We start from the raw sequence: 14,544 nt of genomic DNA on the forward strand, positions 1-14,544 counted from the left end.
ATTTTTATGTGGTGCTGAGGATCGAACCCAGTGCCTCACACATGCTAGGCTAGTGCTCTACCACTGAGCCCCAGCCCCAGCCTAGGTCATTTCTTTTAATCCCTGAACAATATTCCATTATATGGGTGTACCACAGTTTAATCGTTCATCTAATAAAGCACATGTTAGTTGCTTTCAGTTTTGAGTGATTATGAATAAGCTGCTATAAATCTTCATGTACAGTTTTTTTTTTTTTTTTTTTTTTTTTTTGGTACTGGGGATTGAACTCAAAGGCACTCGCTCACTGAGCCACATCCCCAGCCCTATTTTGTATTTTATTTAGAGACAGGGTCTCACTGAGTTGCTTAGTGCCTCACCATTGCTGAGGCTGGCTTTGAACTCGCAATTCTCCTGTCTCAGCCTCACCAGCTGCTGAGATTACAGGTGTGTGCCACTGGGCCCGGCTGTACAGGTTTTTTGGGGACATAAATTTCATCTGAACTGGATAAATACTTAGAAGTGTGATTGCTGGGTCATTTGTTAAGACTATGTTTAGCTTTTTGAGAAAATTTCATAACCAGAGGTTGTGGGTTAACTCAGTAGTAAAACACTACAAGTGAGTCAGAGGTTCAATGCCCAGCACTGAAAAAATAAAACCAAAACAAAATCTCAAAGAACACAGAAACTGCTAAACTATCTTCGAAAGTGTTTTTACCATTTTGCATTCTTATCAGTATCGAATGAGAGTTCCTATTGCTTCACATCCTCACTAGTGTTTGGTATTATCAGGTTTTTGGACCTTAGTCATTCTAATAGATATGCTGTTGTTGTACCATATTAACCTTACTATTATTATTATTTTTGGTACTGGGGATTGAGCCCAGGAATGCTTCACTACTGATCTATAACCCCCGTACCCCACCCCACATTTTTCTTTTTCCTTTTTCTTTTTTTTTAGTTTGAGACAGAGCCTTGCTAAATTGCTGAGCTTGGTCTCAAACTCGGGATCTCCCTGTCTCAGCCTCCTGAGTCACTGGGATTACAGGCTTGTACCACTGCACCCAGCCCATATTAACCATTTTTAGTGTACAGTTTAGTGGCATTAAACATATTTACACTGGTTTGCCACCTCACCATCATCTATCCTCAGAACACATTTCATTTTGCAAAACTGAAATTCTGTACCTATTAAACACTAAATCTCCATTTTTGGGCTGAGGCTGTAGATCAGTGGTAGAGTGCTTGCCTAGCATGTGTGAGGCATTGGGTTCGATTCTCAGCACCACAAATAAATAAATAAATAAAGATCCATCAATAACTAATAAAATATATATTAAAAAAAACCCTACATTCTCTCCTATCCCCAGCTCCTGGCAACCATTATTCTACTTTGTGTGTCTGTCTTTGACTATTCTAGGTGTCTTATAAGTAAAACCATATAGTATTTGTCCTTTTGTGTCTGGTCTGTTTTACTTATCATAACGTTCTGAGGATGCACCCATGTTGTAGCATGTGTCAGAATTTCCTTTCTTTTGAGGATTCAAAATTTTGAGAATTCAAAATTCCATAAAATGTAGAGAACACATTTTGCTCATCCTTTAGTGGACACTTATGTTACTTTCAAATGTTAGCTGTTGTGAATAATGTTCCTAGGATCACCACTGGGCAAATATCTCTTTGAGTCCCTGCTTTTAATTCATTCGGATGTATATTCAGAAGTAGAATTGCTAGGTCATACAGCAATTCTCTTTTTAACTTTTTGAGGAACTGTCATGCTGTTTTACACAATGGCTACACCATTTTACATTCCTTCCACCATTGCACAAGGATTCCAATTTTTCTACATTTTCATGAACACTTATTTTAGTAGTGCCCTAATATCAATTTTACTATAAAAATTTGAGACCTTCTTTTTTTTTTAGATCCTCTTATAAATCTCAATAGTTTAGTGCAATGTTTGCATATATGGTTCAAAAGTAGGTACATGGTATTGATGTGCCCAAATTTACTATCGCATGACCTTATCCACCCATTCCAGTGTTCCCCCTGCTATTTATCAAGGACCCTCTCCCCACCAGTGATACTGGGAATCAAACCTGGGGACTTAGACAAACTAGGCAAGTGCTCTATCACTGAGCTATATCCCAAGTTCTAACAAGGAATCTTTAGGAGTGGTGTTTGCTCTATAAACTCCATAATCAGCCCTACTTCTCTCTCTGCTGATGTTGTATAACTTCAGACAAAGGCCTCCAATCAGCCAAGGCCTCTGCTGTCCTTCCTCTCTTCTAGGGCAGCTTATTTCTTTTAGGCCTGACTCTACTCTTCCTCCTAGCTACCTGATCCCTACCAGTCTTCAAAGGGGTAGTGAGAAACTGCTCTCTGCTTTTTATTTCCTTTTCTTGTCTGTTGTAGTGATTTCCAGTAAGTTCTAGAAATTCCAGTAATGTGTTGAAAGAGTGGTTGATAGTGGACTTCCATTACTTGTCCCTAATTTTAGAGGGACAGCATTTAGTCTTTTACTGTTAAGTATTGTTAGCTGTAGGGTTTTTTTGCTTTTTTTTTTTTAAATCAAGTTGAGGAAATTTCCCTTTATTTTTAGTTTGCTGAACTTTTTTCTTTTTCCCCCGTGAATGGGTGTTGGGTTTTGTTCAATACTTTTTCTGTGTCAATCAGGCTTGCTTTCTGAGTCCACATTTCTGATTCCAGGAAATTCCTTTTTCTGGAATTATTGGTGTATTAGTCAGCTTTTTGTTGCTGTGATCAAACTATCTGACACCAACAAATTAAAGGAGGAAAGATTTATTTTGGCTCACAGTTACATAGGTTTCAGTCCATGATGGGATGGCTTCATTGCTCTGGGCCTGTGAAGGCAGAACGTCATGGTGGAAGGACTTCAGAAGACATTCCAAACTGGGTACAGTGGCTCACATCTATAATCCTAACTGCTGGGGAGGCTGAGGCAGGAGAATTGTGAGTTTAAAGCCATCCTCAGCAATTTAAACAGAGGTCATAAGCAACTCAGCAGGACGCTGCCTCTAAATAAAAATATAAAAAAAGGGCTGGGGTTGTGACACAGTGGTTAAGTGCCCTTGAGTACAATCCCCAGTACCAAAAAAAAAAAAAAAAAAAAAAAAGACATTTCAGATCCAAGTCATAACAACTGCCAATGAGAAGGAATTTCTTCTTCCTTTAAGGAATCACCACCTATGCCCATAATATTTTGGTTGGAGGTCTTCAAAAAGCCATTACTTGAAAATAGACTAACTAGGGATGGAGATATGGGTTGGTGGTAGAGTGCTTTCCTAGCATGTGTGAAGTCTTGGGTTCAATCCACAGTACCTCAAAAACAAACAAACAAATAAATAAAGACTAACCATGAAAATCACTACATTTTTTAATGTTGGGAGTATTTGCTTTCAATACCACATACAGAAACACAGATTCCTTATCACAGTTGATGTTGATTTCAAACTGGTCTTGTCCAGCTGTATTTTTATAATCACTTCAGGGAAAGTGGACAAGGGTCTGGAACCTCTTAATTGTAGTCTTTGAGATCTCAGTAAGTCCTCAAACAAAAACATATGTTCACAAAAACAATAAGTTGTGCTAAAAAGGGCTGCTTCAAACTCTTGTTTTGCTGTATTCTCTGATCATGAGTTTGTGAAATATTGGTTAAAGGAGGTTAAATAGGATTCCTTATCACAAAATAGCTCAGTGCTTTTGATATGTTAATGTATGTTATAAATTTCCCCAGAGGAGAAATACACAGGGAATTGCTTCCCAAATTTCTTTGATCATGGAGGTGTTTTATTTCAGAAAGTCTTCTGGGTAAAAAGCTTTGGAGAATTAGAGCTTAAAGGCAAAAGCAGTCTAAATTCATAGAAAAGAAATACTTTTCTCAAAAAGAAACAGTAACACAGGCCAACAGATAAAACTCTTGCTCAGTTCTACTCAATATAGCACAACATTAAAGCACAGTTTAAATTTAGCGTTCAGTTTTCTAGAAGTTGTTTTTCCTGTCAGTAAGATGGGGGCTTGATTTGCATTGGAGGCTTGATTTTTCAGATTAAAGGACAGTTTGGCCAACAGAGATCTTAAGAACTTTGAAATGGCAGTTTTCCTACTTATGTCCTGATGATTAAGAAACGGTTTCAGCCTAGTTACATTTGGATTTGATGATTTGTAGTCCTAGACCTCAAGACACAAGTTTTGAAGAAGCAGCTTAGGTTAGAGCATGGGTTCTGGAGTTCAACTTCCATAGTTCAAAAGTTAGTTTTCTGCTAGCCTTACCCTATAAGTAGTGAGACCTTGGATAAGCCATTTTACTTCTTTGTATTTCAGTTTTTAAAGTTTTGTAACTTACAACAATCTTAAGCAAGCAGGATAAGAAATTTTATCATCTTCATTTTATACTTGGTGAAACATTGTCAGAATGTGTCAGTGACTTGCCCAGGCTAATAGGGGTGATCAATGCTGCTATACTGACTAAAAATCAAATGTTCACTCAGACTTTAATCCTTGAGATTTTTCTGACTTCATTGTATTGCCTCCCAACATTAAAAAAAGAAAAAAAAGGGCTGGGGATGTGGCTCAAGCGGTAGCGCGCTCGCCTGGCATGCGTGTGGCCCGGGTTCGATCCTCAGCACCACATACAAACAAAGATGTTGTGTCCGCCGAGAACTAAAAAATAAATATAAGAAAAAAAAAAAAAGGAATATTTGTGATTCCAAAATGAAATTTATATAGATTATGCAATTTTGCATATGAATTAACAATTTAAAATGCAGTTGAGATAACCCATAAATATTTTCTAAAGGAAGTCTGTAGGAATGTGAGAAGGCAATTAATTTTTCATAACTTTTACTGAACACCTAATATATGCTGGAAGTTATTGTACATTTTATGAATGATCCTTAATCTGTGCAAGGGCATTGTGATTTCCTTTTTTTTTTTTTTTGGGGGGGGGGGGGAGGTTGAACTCAGGGGCACTCAACCACTAAGCCACATCCCCAGTTCTACTATTTTATTTAGAGACAGGGTCTTACTGAGTTGGTTAGCGCCTGGCTTTTGCTGAGGCTGGCTTTGAACTCGAGATCCTTCTGTCTTATCCTCCCTAGTCGCTGGGATTACAGGCATGCCCCACCGGGCCGAAGCGGTCAGATATTTTATAGATTGTCCTTAAGTGTAGGTGTGACCAATACTTTTCACATAGTCACACAGGAGTTGTGGATTTGGGGGGAGTCAAAGAGGTCTTTCTGTATTTGCAAATAACTGTGAATCTAATGATTATTTCAGGTTAAAATGTTAAAAGGGCCGGGCGTGGTGGCACACTTCCGTCATCCCAGCAATGGTCTGGGGAGGCTGAGACAGGAGAATCCCAAGTTCACGGCCAACCTCAGCAATTTAGCGAGGCTCTAAGCAACTTAGGTAGACTCTGCCTCAAACTAAAAAAAATAAAATAAAAAGGACTGGGGAGGTAGCTCACTGATAAAGCACCCTTGGGTTCAATGCCCAGTACCCGCCCCCCCCCAAAAAAAAATTAAAACAAATTGTTCAACTATAGTAAATTGACTGTTTTAATTTTTTTGACCATAGTATAAAATGGACTATAGTAATTTTCCCCATGGTGCTGGGTGTACAACCCACAGCCTCATACAGGTTAGGGTTAGCATTACCACTGAGCTACATCTCCAGCCCAACTAGTATCCTTTTTATTCCTCCAATACCCACAAAAACCTATTAACATAGCTTAAGTTATCTGAAATGAAAGAGAAACTAAGTTTCACTGTATGCTTCCAGCACCTCACATCTGGTATTTCTGTTCAATAAAGATTTGGAAATAGGGTACGGGTTTGGAGGGTCTTTCAATTCCAAACTACAGGCTTCACAGAGGGTTCATTCTAAGACTAGAGCCCAGGCCAGACCAAGGTCTGCTTCTGACACCGCCGAACAGTTGCACCACGCCAACTAAGAACGGTCCGAAACAGCTGGAATCGCTGCGAAGGGCCTCAGGGTGTACCAGACAGGTCGCACCGGCCGGGGGTCCCCGCTTAGCGGAAATACACCAAGCCAGGCGCGTTGAGAGGCCACTCCCCGGGTGCACAGGGAGAAACTGGGACTTTGCGGACGCAGAGCCGGCCTGGCCAGCGGCGCGTGGCACGCGTGGAACCTCCCGCGCATGCTCCGTTCGCCGGCCTCCCCCGCCCCGCCCCGAACCCCGCCCCTATCGCTCCTTCTCCCCTCCCCCGCCAGCCTCTCTTCGACTTTGGCCCCTCCGGCCGGGCGGCCGACGTTCCGCGTGCGTGCGGGCGCCTGACTTCACTTCCGGCTAACGCGCTCCGCTTGCCCCCTGGCCCCGGATGGTGACTGGCGGTGGTGCTGCACCTCCCGGGACTGTCACTGAGCCGCTTCCCAGTGTGATTGTGCTGAGCGCAGGCCGGAAGATGGCGGCTGCGGCTGCGGCGGCCTCGGGCCCGGGCTGCTCTTCGGCGGCGGGGGCGGGAGCGGCCGGGGTCTCGGAATGGCTGGTGCTGCGGGACGGCTGCATGCGCTGCGACGCCGACGGGCTGCACAGTCTCTCCTACCACCCAGCGCTCAACGCCATCCTGGCCGTCACCAGCCGTGGGACCATCAAAGTCATCGACGGCACCTCGGGGGCCACCCTGCAGGCCTCAGCGCTCAGCGGTGAGTGTGCCGCAAGCCGGGCGGGGGCTGTGTCGGCTGCGGGAGGAGCCGGGCGGGCGGATGCCGGGCAAGGAAGCCGCCCAGCCCCGAAGCTCGGCCTTCGAAGGGAAGCGGGGTTGCGGGAGGGCAGGGCTAGGGGCTCGGGCCAGGTTGTGAAGGGAGGCCCTAAAGCTGACGGAAGAGGACCTTAGGGCTTGGCTGCTTCGGCGGCAGCAGCTGGGAAGGAAAGACCGGCGAGTCGGGGAATGGTGGGAGTTGCCTTTAGGGCCGTGAGCGTCCGGTCTGGCTTGGTCCTCTGGAAGTGGAGAAAGAAGCCTCGAAGCTCGGCGCTGGAGAAGGCAAGCCCCCCACCTGGGTGGTGGAGAAGGTGTCGGGACTGCGCTCTGCTAGATGAGAGAGTGAAAGGCTCAAAGGGTTGATCCCGGCGGGAGAGGTTGGTGGCCGGAGGCAAGGGGCGCGAAGCGTCCGAACCGGCTTCCGAGCCCAGAGTTCCTGGAGAGAAGTGGCCGGCCGGCTGTTCTTGGGTCCCGCAGGTGCGGGGACTCACAGCGGGCTTCGCGCCTGGGGTGGGGGTGGGGCGGGCCAAGGGTGGGGGCGGGGAGGGAAGTAGGCGGGCCAGCTGCCTGAACTGTTGAGTAGACTAGTCTCAGTCTGGCAAGACAGCTAGAATAGACCCAGTTCTCTAGCGTTGGGCTTTCAACTTCTGCTAGGCTCCAGTACCTAGAAGTTTAGGATCTGGGGTGTATGAAGTACCGGTTCCTTTCGGTTTGTAATTAGGTGATACTTCACGCCCTCTCAACTTGTTTTGTCACAGTTAGCCAAAAAATTGGGATTTGGACGTTTGTCTGAGTCTCCCATTGGAGGACAATACTTCTGGGTGGTGTAGACGTTGGTCTAGGGATAGGACTTTTGGAATGCATGAGGTTGAACTCTTAGAGGACAGACTAGAGTGTTTTGGAATTGCCCTGGCTAAGTTAACATTTGGCTGAGGTGACATTCCATTTGTGGTTAAATGACGAGTGGCTTAATTTAGATCTTATAGGTTAAGATTGAAAAATTATTGTATGAGTGAGTTAGATCCATGCACAGAGATATAATGTATGCAGTAGTATTTAGCCAGTGGAGGTAGTTATGTGATCTCCCAGTTCACTTGTATTTTAACATAGACAAATAAGGAAAAGTTACTGTGTAATAAGGCATTTAAAAGAGTAATTGGCAATTTATGAATACAGAGGTGAAAGTAGAGATTTTTGTTAATGTGTCACTTGGGAAAGAACTAGTTTGTGTATAGTTACAGAATGTAAACCAGATATATGTATCTAAGAGATATGTTTAAGTGAAAGTTTTGGATCACAGACTTGTAATTTTTTCTTTTCTTGGTTTAGGTAAATGACAGAAAGGGTCCCAGATGTAGCACCAATCAATTACTGCAATTTGGGTATAACAGCTTGTCACTGTGAGGGAGATGCTCATTAGTAATTGGGTATCTTCCTTTTAAAAAATTCATTGAAAATATTTCAGAAATGAAGAGGAATAAAGAGTAATTAACAGCGAACAACCACATATCTCCAACTCGCCATCAGAAATAAAAAATTGGAAATAAAGTAGAATCTTCCTTTGTGTCCCTCCTGGATTTCTTTCCATTTAACTCTCCCTCCTCCATAAATATCCCTAATTTGGTTTTATCATTTTCATACATGTCTCTTATCTGATATTATTTTTCATGATTCTTTAGCTCTGAGTAAATGATATTATAGTATATACATGCTAAAATTTCTACAGAAAGTCAGAATAATAAAAGTATTGAAGTATTTTGGATAGGAGGAGTTTAATTTTTTTTTTGTGTGTGTGTGTGTGTGTGTGTCTGGAGGCCATGTTCGAGAAAAATAATGTGTGGCAGGGTTTCTTAAAATGGTTGTATATTTATATGCCTGAAAATGGAAAGGAAGAAAATAACCACTGGAGGGGTAGATTGTTAAAGAGGAGGGTTTTAGGTGTACAATATAAATATAAAGATATATGCATAAACCAGCACTGATTTGTAATAACTTAGTTGGGGTATATTGTGCCATTTGTTAATAAGAAAAGTATGGGATGTGTTGCAGCTGCAGATGCCCATGCATGAGGATTGAGTATATAGAGGAGTTTAATGGCTAATAGAACAAAAGGATTGCAGGACAAAAGTTGAAAAGTAACAATGGATAAATTTGAAACATTTTACATATGAGAACTAAAGTTTATTATTATTAATTACCAGAGGTTATGTAGAGTCTGTGTCTCTAATGTATTTAGACCATTGGGAAGGGAATGCTGCATTTTGTTTTTAACCTGGAATATGTAGGTATTTACTTGATTTGTTTTTAATGGTTAATAGAGGGTGACAGTCCTAAAAATAGAATAAGGATAAGGTTCCAGTAGTCGACCATGGTTCTAACATAACCCCTCTTTTCAGTTCATGGGCAGTGAGCCACCTTCTCTTCTACCCCAGAGAAAGACATCTTTGTGTAAGGGGATAAAGAGTGGGGTAACCAACCATATGAAGTTTATTAGGTGATAGAATATCATACCTTATGGATGCACAGGGTTTAGCTTATAGGTTTATAGGTAGCCTGTTAGTTGGAAATTGAAGGATTGGAATAGGGCTTGTATGTATATGTATTCAGTTTGGTGGTAAAGATTTTTTTTTTTTTATATCTAGGTCTTCAAATGATTGTTTTATAAATACATTTTCACTACATTAAGAGCTGTCAAGATATATGTAGGTTAGGCAAGATTTGTTAGTGTTTTAAGAGTTAAGGTTTTTGATAACCTGAGCTGGTTCCTGGGCTGGGGGTATTCAGTGACCTCCATAGTTTGGCCTGTTTGATTCTCTTTATCTCTGATTTGTTTTGTGAAACTGGTTCATTTAACTCCCCACCTACTCCCCACTATATTACTTTTGCTCTTTATTGGAATGCATCAGTTCTCTCCAATCAGACAAATCTTACTCATTTTTTTGTGGCTCAGAGCATATTTTAACTTCCTGAACCCTTCGGCCAGCAAGGAACCCCTAAGTACATATTGTTCTGTTAATGTCCATTTTAATAATTTGGCAGTGCGCTGTTTCTGCTGTTTTGAATATTCAAGTTTCATTTTATTTTGTTTTTTTGTAGATTTGTTTCTCATATTTCAGCAATTATAAAAATCTCACAGTAGGTATCTTGTCTGCTTGTTTATAATTTCCTCTACAGGATGCTTCTTACAAAATATTCAAATATCTATATATATTTTTGGGTGGGGGGTACTGGGGATTTAACCCAGCGGTGCTTAGCTTCTGAGTTACGTACACAGCCCTTTTTACTTTTTTGTTTTGAGACAGGATCTCGCTGAGTTGCTCAGGGCCTTGCTAAGTTGCTGAGGTTGGCTTTAAACTAGCAATCCTCCTGCCTCAGCCTCCTGAGCTGTTACAGGTATGCACCATTGTGCCTGGCTCACTCAAATATTTTTGATTTGAAGCATGTATGTATACTAATAAGTGCTTTGAATAGATGCTTCCTTATATACTAATTGCCAAATAAAGACATTCCCTGACTTTTAAAAAAGTAGACTCTATTTTTTAGAGCAGTTTTTAGGTTCACAGCAAAATTGAGCAGAAATTGCAGAGTTCCATGTATCCTCTGGCCCCACACCTTCACAACCTTCCCTACTATGAACAGGGGATACCACAGTGGTATAGTTGTTACAGTAGATAAACCTACATTAAAAAATTATCACCCAAATTCCATATTTTACATAGGTGTTGTATAGTCTAAGGGTTTGGGCAATTATATGAAGATACATATCCACCATTATACTACCATACTGAATAGTTTCATTGTCTTAAATATCCTCTGCTCTGTCTTTTCATTCTTCCTTCTCTTCTCACCTCTGGCAACCACTGATCATTTTACTGTCTTTTAGTTTTGTCTTTCTCAGAATGTCATTGTTGGAATCATAGAGTATGAAAACTTTACATTGGCTTCTTTCAAGTAGTGCATGCATTTAAGGTTTTTCCATGACTTTTCATGGTTTGATAGCTAATTTTTTAAAGCACTGAATAATATTCCATTATGTGGATATACCATAGTTTGTTTACCCATTCCTGTTTGGAAGGACTTCTTGCTAGCTTCTAAGTGTTAGCAATTATAAATAAAGCTGCTGTAAATATCTGTGTGCAGTACTTTGTGTGGGTAGGCAGTGAACTACCTCCTCCCTTTCTACCACAGGGAAAGACATCTTTGTAAGGGGATAAATAGGGGGTAACTATATACATAGAGTTTTACTGATAATAGAGTAGTATGCAACTTTTCAAATAATTTTTTCAATTAAAGTGTTTGGTTGATGGAGAATCATATACAGTAAGAATATGTTTGCTTGTCCAAGAAACTGCCAGACTGTCCTCCTGAGTGGCTATACCATTTTATATTCTCACCAGCAACAAATGAGATCCTGGGTGGCATAAGAAAATGAACAAATTGAACTTAATGAAAATTAAAAAATGTTGTGAATCACTATTAGCAAATTAAAACAGATAGCTCTAAACACTGGATTTTGGTCAGAATCTGACAGGTGTTTAGAGGTATCTGTTTTAATTTGTGATTCTCTAATGCTATACAAGGTTGAACATCTTTTTATATGCTCATTTGCCTCCTTTTTATGTTTATTTGCTAAATTGGGTTTTAAAAATAAAAAAGTTATATATACCACTTGACCATGCTGTTTACATACCTAGATTTGCCCCCTTCTCTTAATGTTGCCAGTTCATGCAGTTCAGCATGATAAGAAGTAGCTTGGCTCTCCAGACAGTTGGCTTAAGTTAAAATTATGGTTTTTGTTTTAGTTTAGTAACAGTGTAACCTTGACTAAATTATTTAACATTTGTTTCAGTTTCCCCATTTGCAAAATGGGAATGATAATTGTACTAATTTTTATTCATTTATTTTTTCAGTGCTGGGAATCAAACCCAGAGCCTTGAGCATGCCAGGCAGATGTTCTATCACTGAGCCACATCCCCAGCCCGGTTGTATTTTGAAAATTAAATACTAATGCCTGTAAAATGCTTATAGAGCAGTATATTTACCAAATACACAAAAAAGTTTCCTTGTATTTACTTGTAATTCTTAGTAAATACCTTGCTTTTTTTCTTGAGGCCTTTTCATATTCTTTGTAAAGTCTTTTGAGCATAACCTGCTACTTTCCTATCTCCTGCAGAACCAATCTAGTTTTCTTTGTTGTAAGAATAAGGCTTTGGGGCTGGGATCATAGCTCAGTGGTAGAGCGCTTGCCTAGCCCATCTAAGGCTAGGTATTTATAACTGAAAAAAAAAAAAAGAAGAATAGGTATTATTAAGGTATTGTCTTATTTAATTATTCTTGGTGGTGTTTTCTCTTACTCCTTATAATAGCACACTTCCCCAGCATAGTACTCTCCCCGCGCACCTCCCCTCCCCAGGTACTGGGGATTGAATCCAGGGGTGCTTTACTATTGAACCACATCCCTAGCCCTTTTAATGTTTTTATTTTGAGATGCATTGTTGCTTAGGGCCTCATTAGGTTGCTGAAGCTGGCCTCAAACTTGTGATCATCCTGCCTCAGCATCTTGTGGGGATTACTGGTGTGTGTCACTGTGCCCAACCATCATAGTACATTTTGTATTGTTTATTTTATTTTTTATTTATTTTTTTGATACTGGGGATTAACCACTGAGCCAATCCCCTGCCCTGTTTTGCATTTTATTTAGAGATAGATAGGGTCTATCTCTGAGTTGCTTAGGACCTAGCTAGGTTGCTGGGGCTGGCTTTGAACTCAAAAACCTCCTGACTGAGCCTCCTGAGCTTCTGGGGTTATAGTTGTGTGTCATATGTCACCATGCCCGACTTTATGTTTTTTAATACGTTTTTTTGTGGATATGTGGAGACTGCATGGGCTTTATGTGTTAGGTGATCCTAAGTTTTAGCTAGCTTTCTTAAACTTCCTGAACCCCAGCTTCCTCATTTGTGAATTAAAATTAATATTTAATAGGGTAGTTGTGAAGATTAAGTGGTCAAACATGTTAAAAGAACCTAATAGTTGGTGGCAAATACATAGTAGCTACTCAGCAAATGCCAGTTCTCTTGTGTCTCTTGGATGCTTAATATTGTAATGCTCTACAAGATTGTTTAAAAAAAGTTTACTCATTTATGTTTATATACAGAGGATAGATAAATATCATTCAAGTATGGGTGGGTATATGAATGTTGGTAACAAATGTAATCTAAGTTTGGATAAATATCTTTGTGTATATAGGTTTGGCTAAATAGAATAAATTTAAGATATTACTAGTTCTCTGTGTATATATACATTGTTCATATAGTACATATACATAAGTAAATGAAGATATGTGTGTGGATAGTAATCAGTGGATAGTGTATATATTGTAGGAGGAAGACATGTGTAATTAGTTTCTGAAGTGGATTCCAGGTGAGTGTTGCAGTGGAAAAGGAAAAAAGCTGCTCAGCATTTTTAGACAAACATTGTGTTTCTCTTAGATTATCTCCCTTTCCCTTTTTCCTAGGTATATATTGACTTTGATTAGAGAAAATTAAAAAATTGTAATAAATAAGAAAAAATATCTTTATATTCTACTCCAGCTTCAATGAAGTTTCAATTTGGTGCATTTCCCCCCGCCCCCTTTATTTAGAAACTTCTTTTTTTAAAAAAATTGTTTATTTGTCATACTGGGACTTGAATCCAGAGGTACTTTACCACTGAGCCACATCTCCAGGACTTTTTATTTTTTATTTTGAGATGGAGTGTTGCTAAGTTGCTTGGGGCCTCACTAAATTGCTGAGACTGGTCTTGAACTTGTGATTGTCCTGTCTCTTGAGCAGACTTGAAACCCATATCTGCCTATTCCAAGAAATGCTGGAGCCTGCATGGTCCTCAAGAAATAAATTTTTAGAAAAAAATGCAGTATTTCCCAGTAATGGAAATTTTAAGTGATTCAAACCTTTTTCTATTTCCTGCATACTAACTCGGTGCATGCAACCTTTTTATCAATTTTTCTTTGAGAGATAATAAATATGGCTTGAATTTGGGATTTCTAATAACCCTAGAAGATAGTTATCTTTTGGATGCATCCAGTTCTTTTATGGAGAATTAAATCAGCAGAATCTCTCTTTGGTCTAAGCAGTTAGGCTCTGTTTCAGTCATCTGACTTTGGTGATATTAAGTGATGAATTAGTTAATGTCAGAGGTTTGCTGTTTTGTTAACAAAGCACTTTTCTCTAGTTAGTTATAGTAAATTTGCATTATGCTAAGATCTCCTTTTAATGTTTTGCTTGTGTTTTAAAGAGCATATATTTTTATTTAGATTTTTACTTTTACTACTCAGACTTATTCTAACTGTTGAATGCTCTAAGGTGGTTTTACTCTGACAAAGAATTTATTCTAATCTTTGTTTTAGTATTTTAGACTTATTAATGAGTGGCAGTATGAGAGACCTTGAAATCTGGCAGCCAAGGCTCAATTAAGCCGTAACCCCCACTCCCACCCCTTGCAGAGTAACACTGGGGATTGAACCCAGGAGGGTTGTTCTCAGCTACATTCTCAGCGCCTCTGCCCTACCCCTGTTTTCTTTTTCTTTTGCTGTACTGGTTATTGAATTTGAGTATTCCACTACTGAACTACATCCTCCAGACCCTCCGGACCCTCTTACTTTCCCCCTAAACTTTTTTTACTTATATGGTGCTGAGGATTGAACCCAGTACCTTACATGTGCTAGGCAGGCACTCTACCACTGAGCCACAACCCCAGCACACCCGCCCCCAACCCTTTTTATTTTTTATTTTTAGGCAGAGTCTTGCTAAATTATGATCCTCTTACT

The 14,544-nt window shown here is 40.2% G+C and overlaps 1 protein-coding gene across 12 annotated transcripts in view; it reads left to right on the plus strand.

Moving 5' to 3' along the window:
- Nucleotides 1-6,310: 6,310 nt before the first annotated feature.
- Birc6 (baculoviral IAP repeat containing 6) overlaps nucleotides 6,311-14,544 on the plus strand; it is a 218,668-nt gene continuing 210,434 nt past the window's right edge. For 11 of the 12 annotated variants that reach the window (XM_046441601.2, XM_046441604.2, XM_046441603.2 and 8 more), the window contains exon 1: nucleotides 6,313-6,663. In XM_046441601.2, the coding sequence (XP_046297557.1) occupies nucleotides 6,339-6,663 (325 nt within the window). In that variant the 5' untranslated portion in view covers nucleotides 6,313-6,338. Of the gene's footprint in view, nucleotides 6,664-14,544 lie in introns of all 12 variants that reach the window. The other variant, XR_006851216.2, reaches the window with a different exon arrangement.

This window comes from Marmota monax, unplaced genomic scaffold (genome assembly GCF_021218885.2).
Source record: "Marmota monax isolate L192 unplaced genomic scaffold, Marmota_monax_Labrador192_F-V1.1 WCK01_AAM20220418_F8-fsc00010, whole genome shotgun sequence".
NCBI classification, from domain to species: domain Eukaryota; kingdom Metazoa; phylum Chordata; class Mammalia; order Rodentia; family Sciuridae; genus Marmota; species Marmota monax.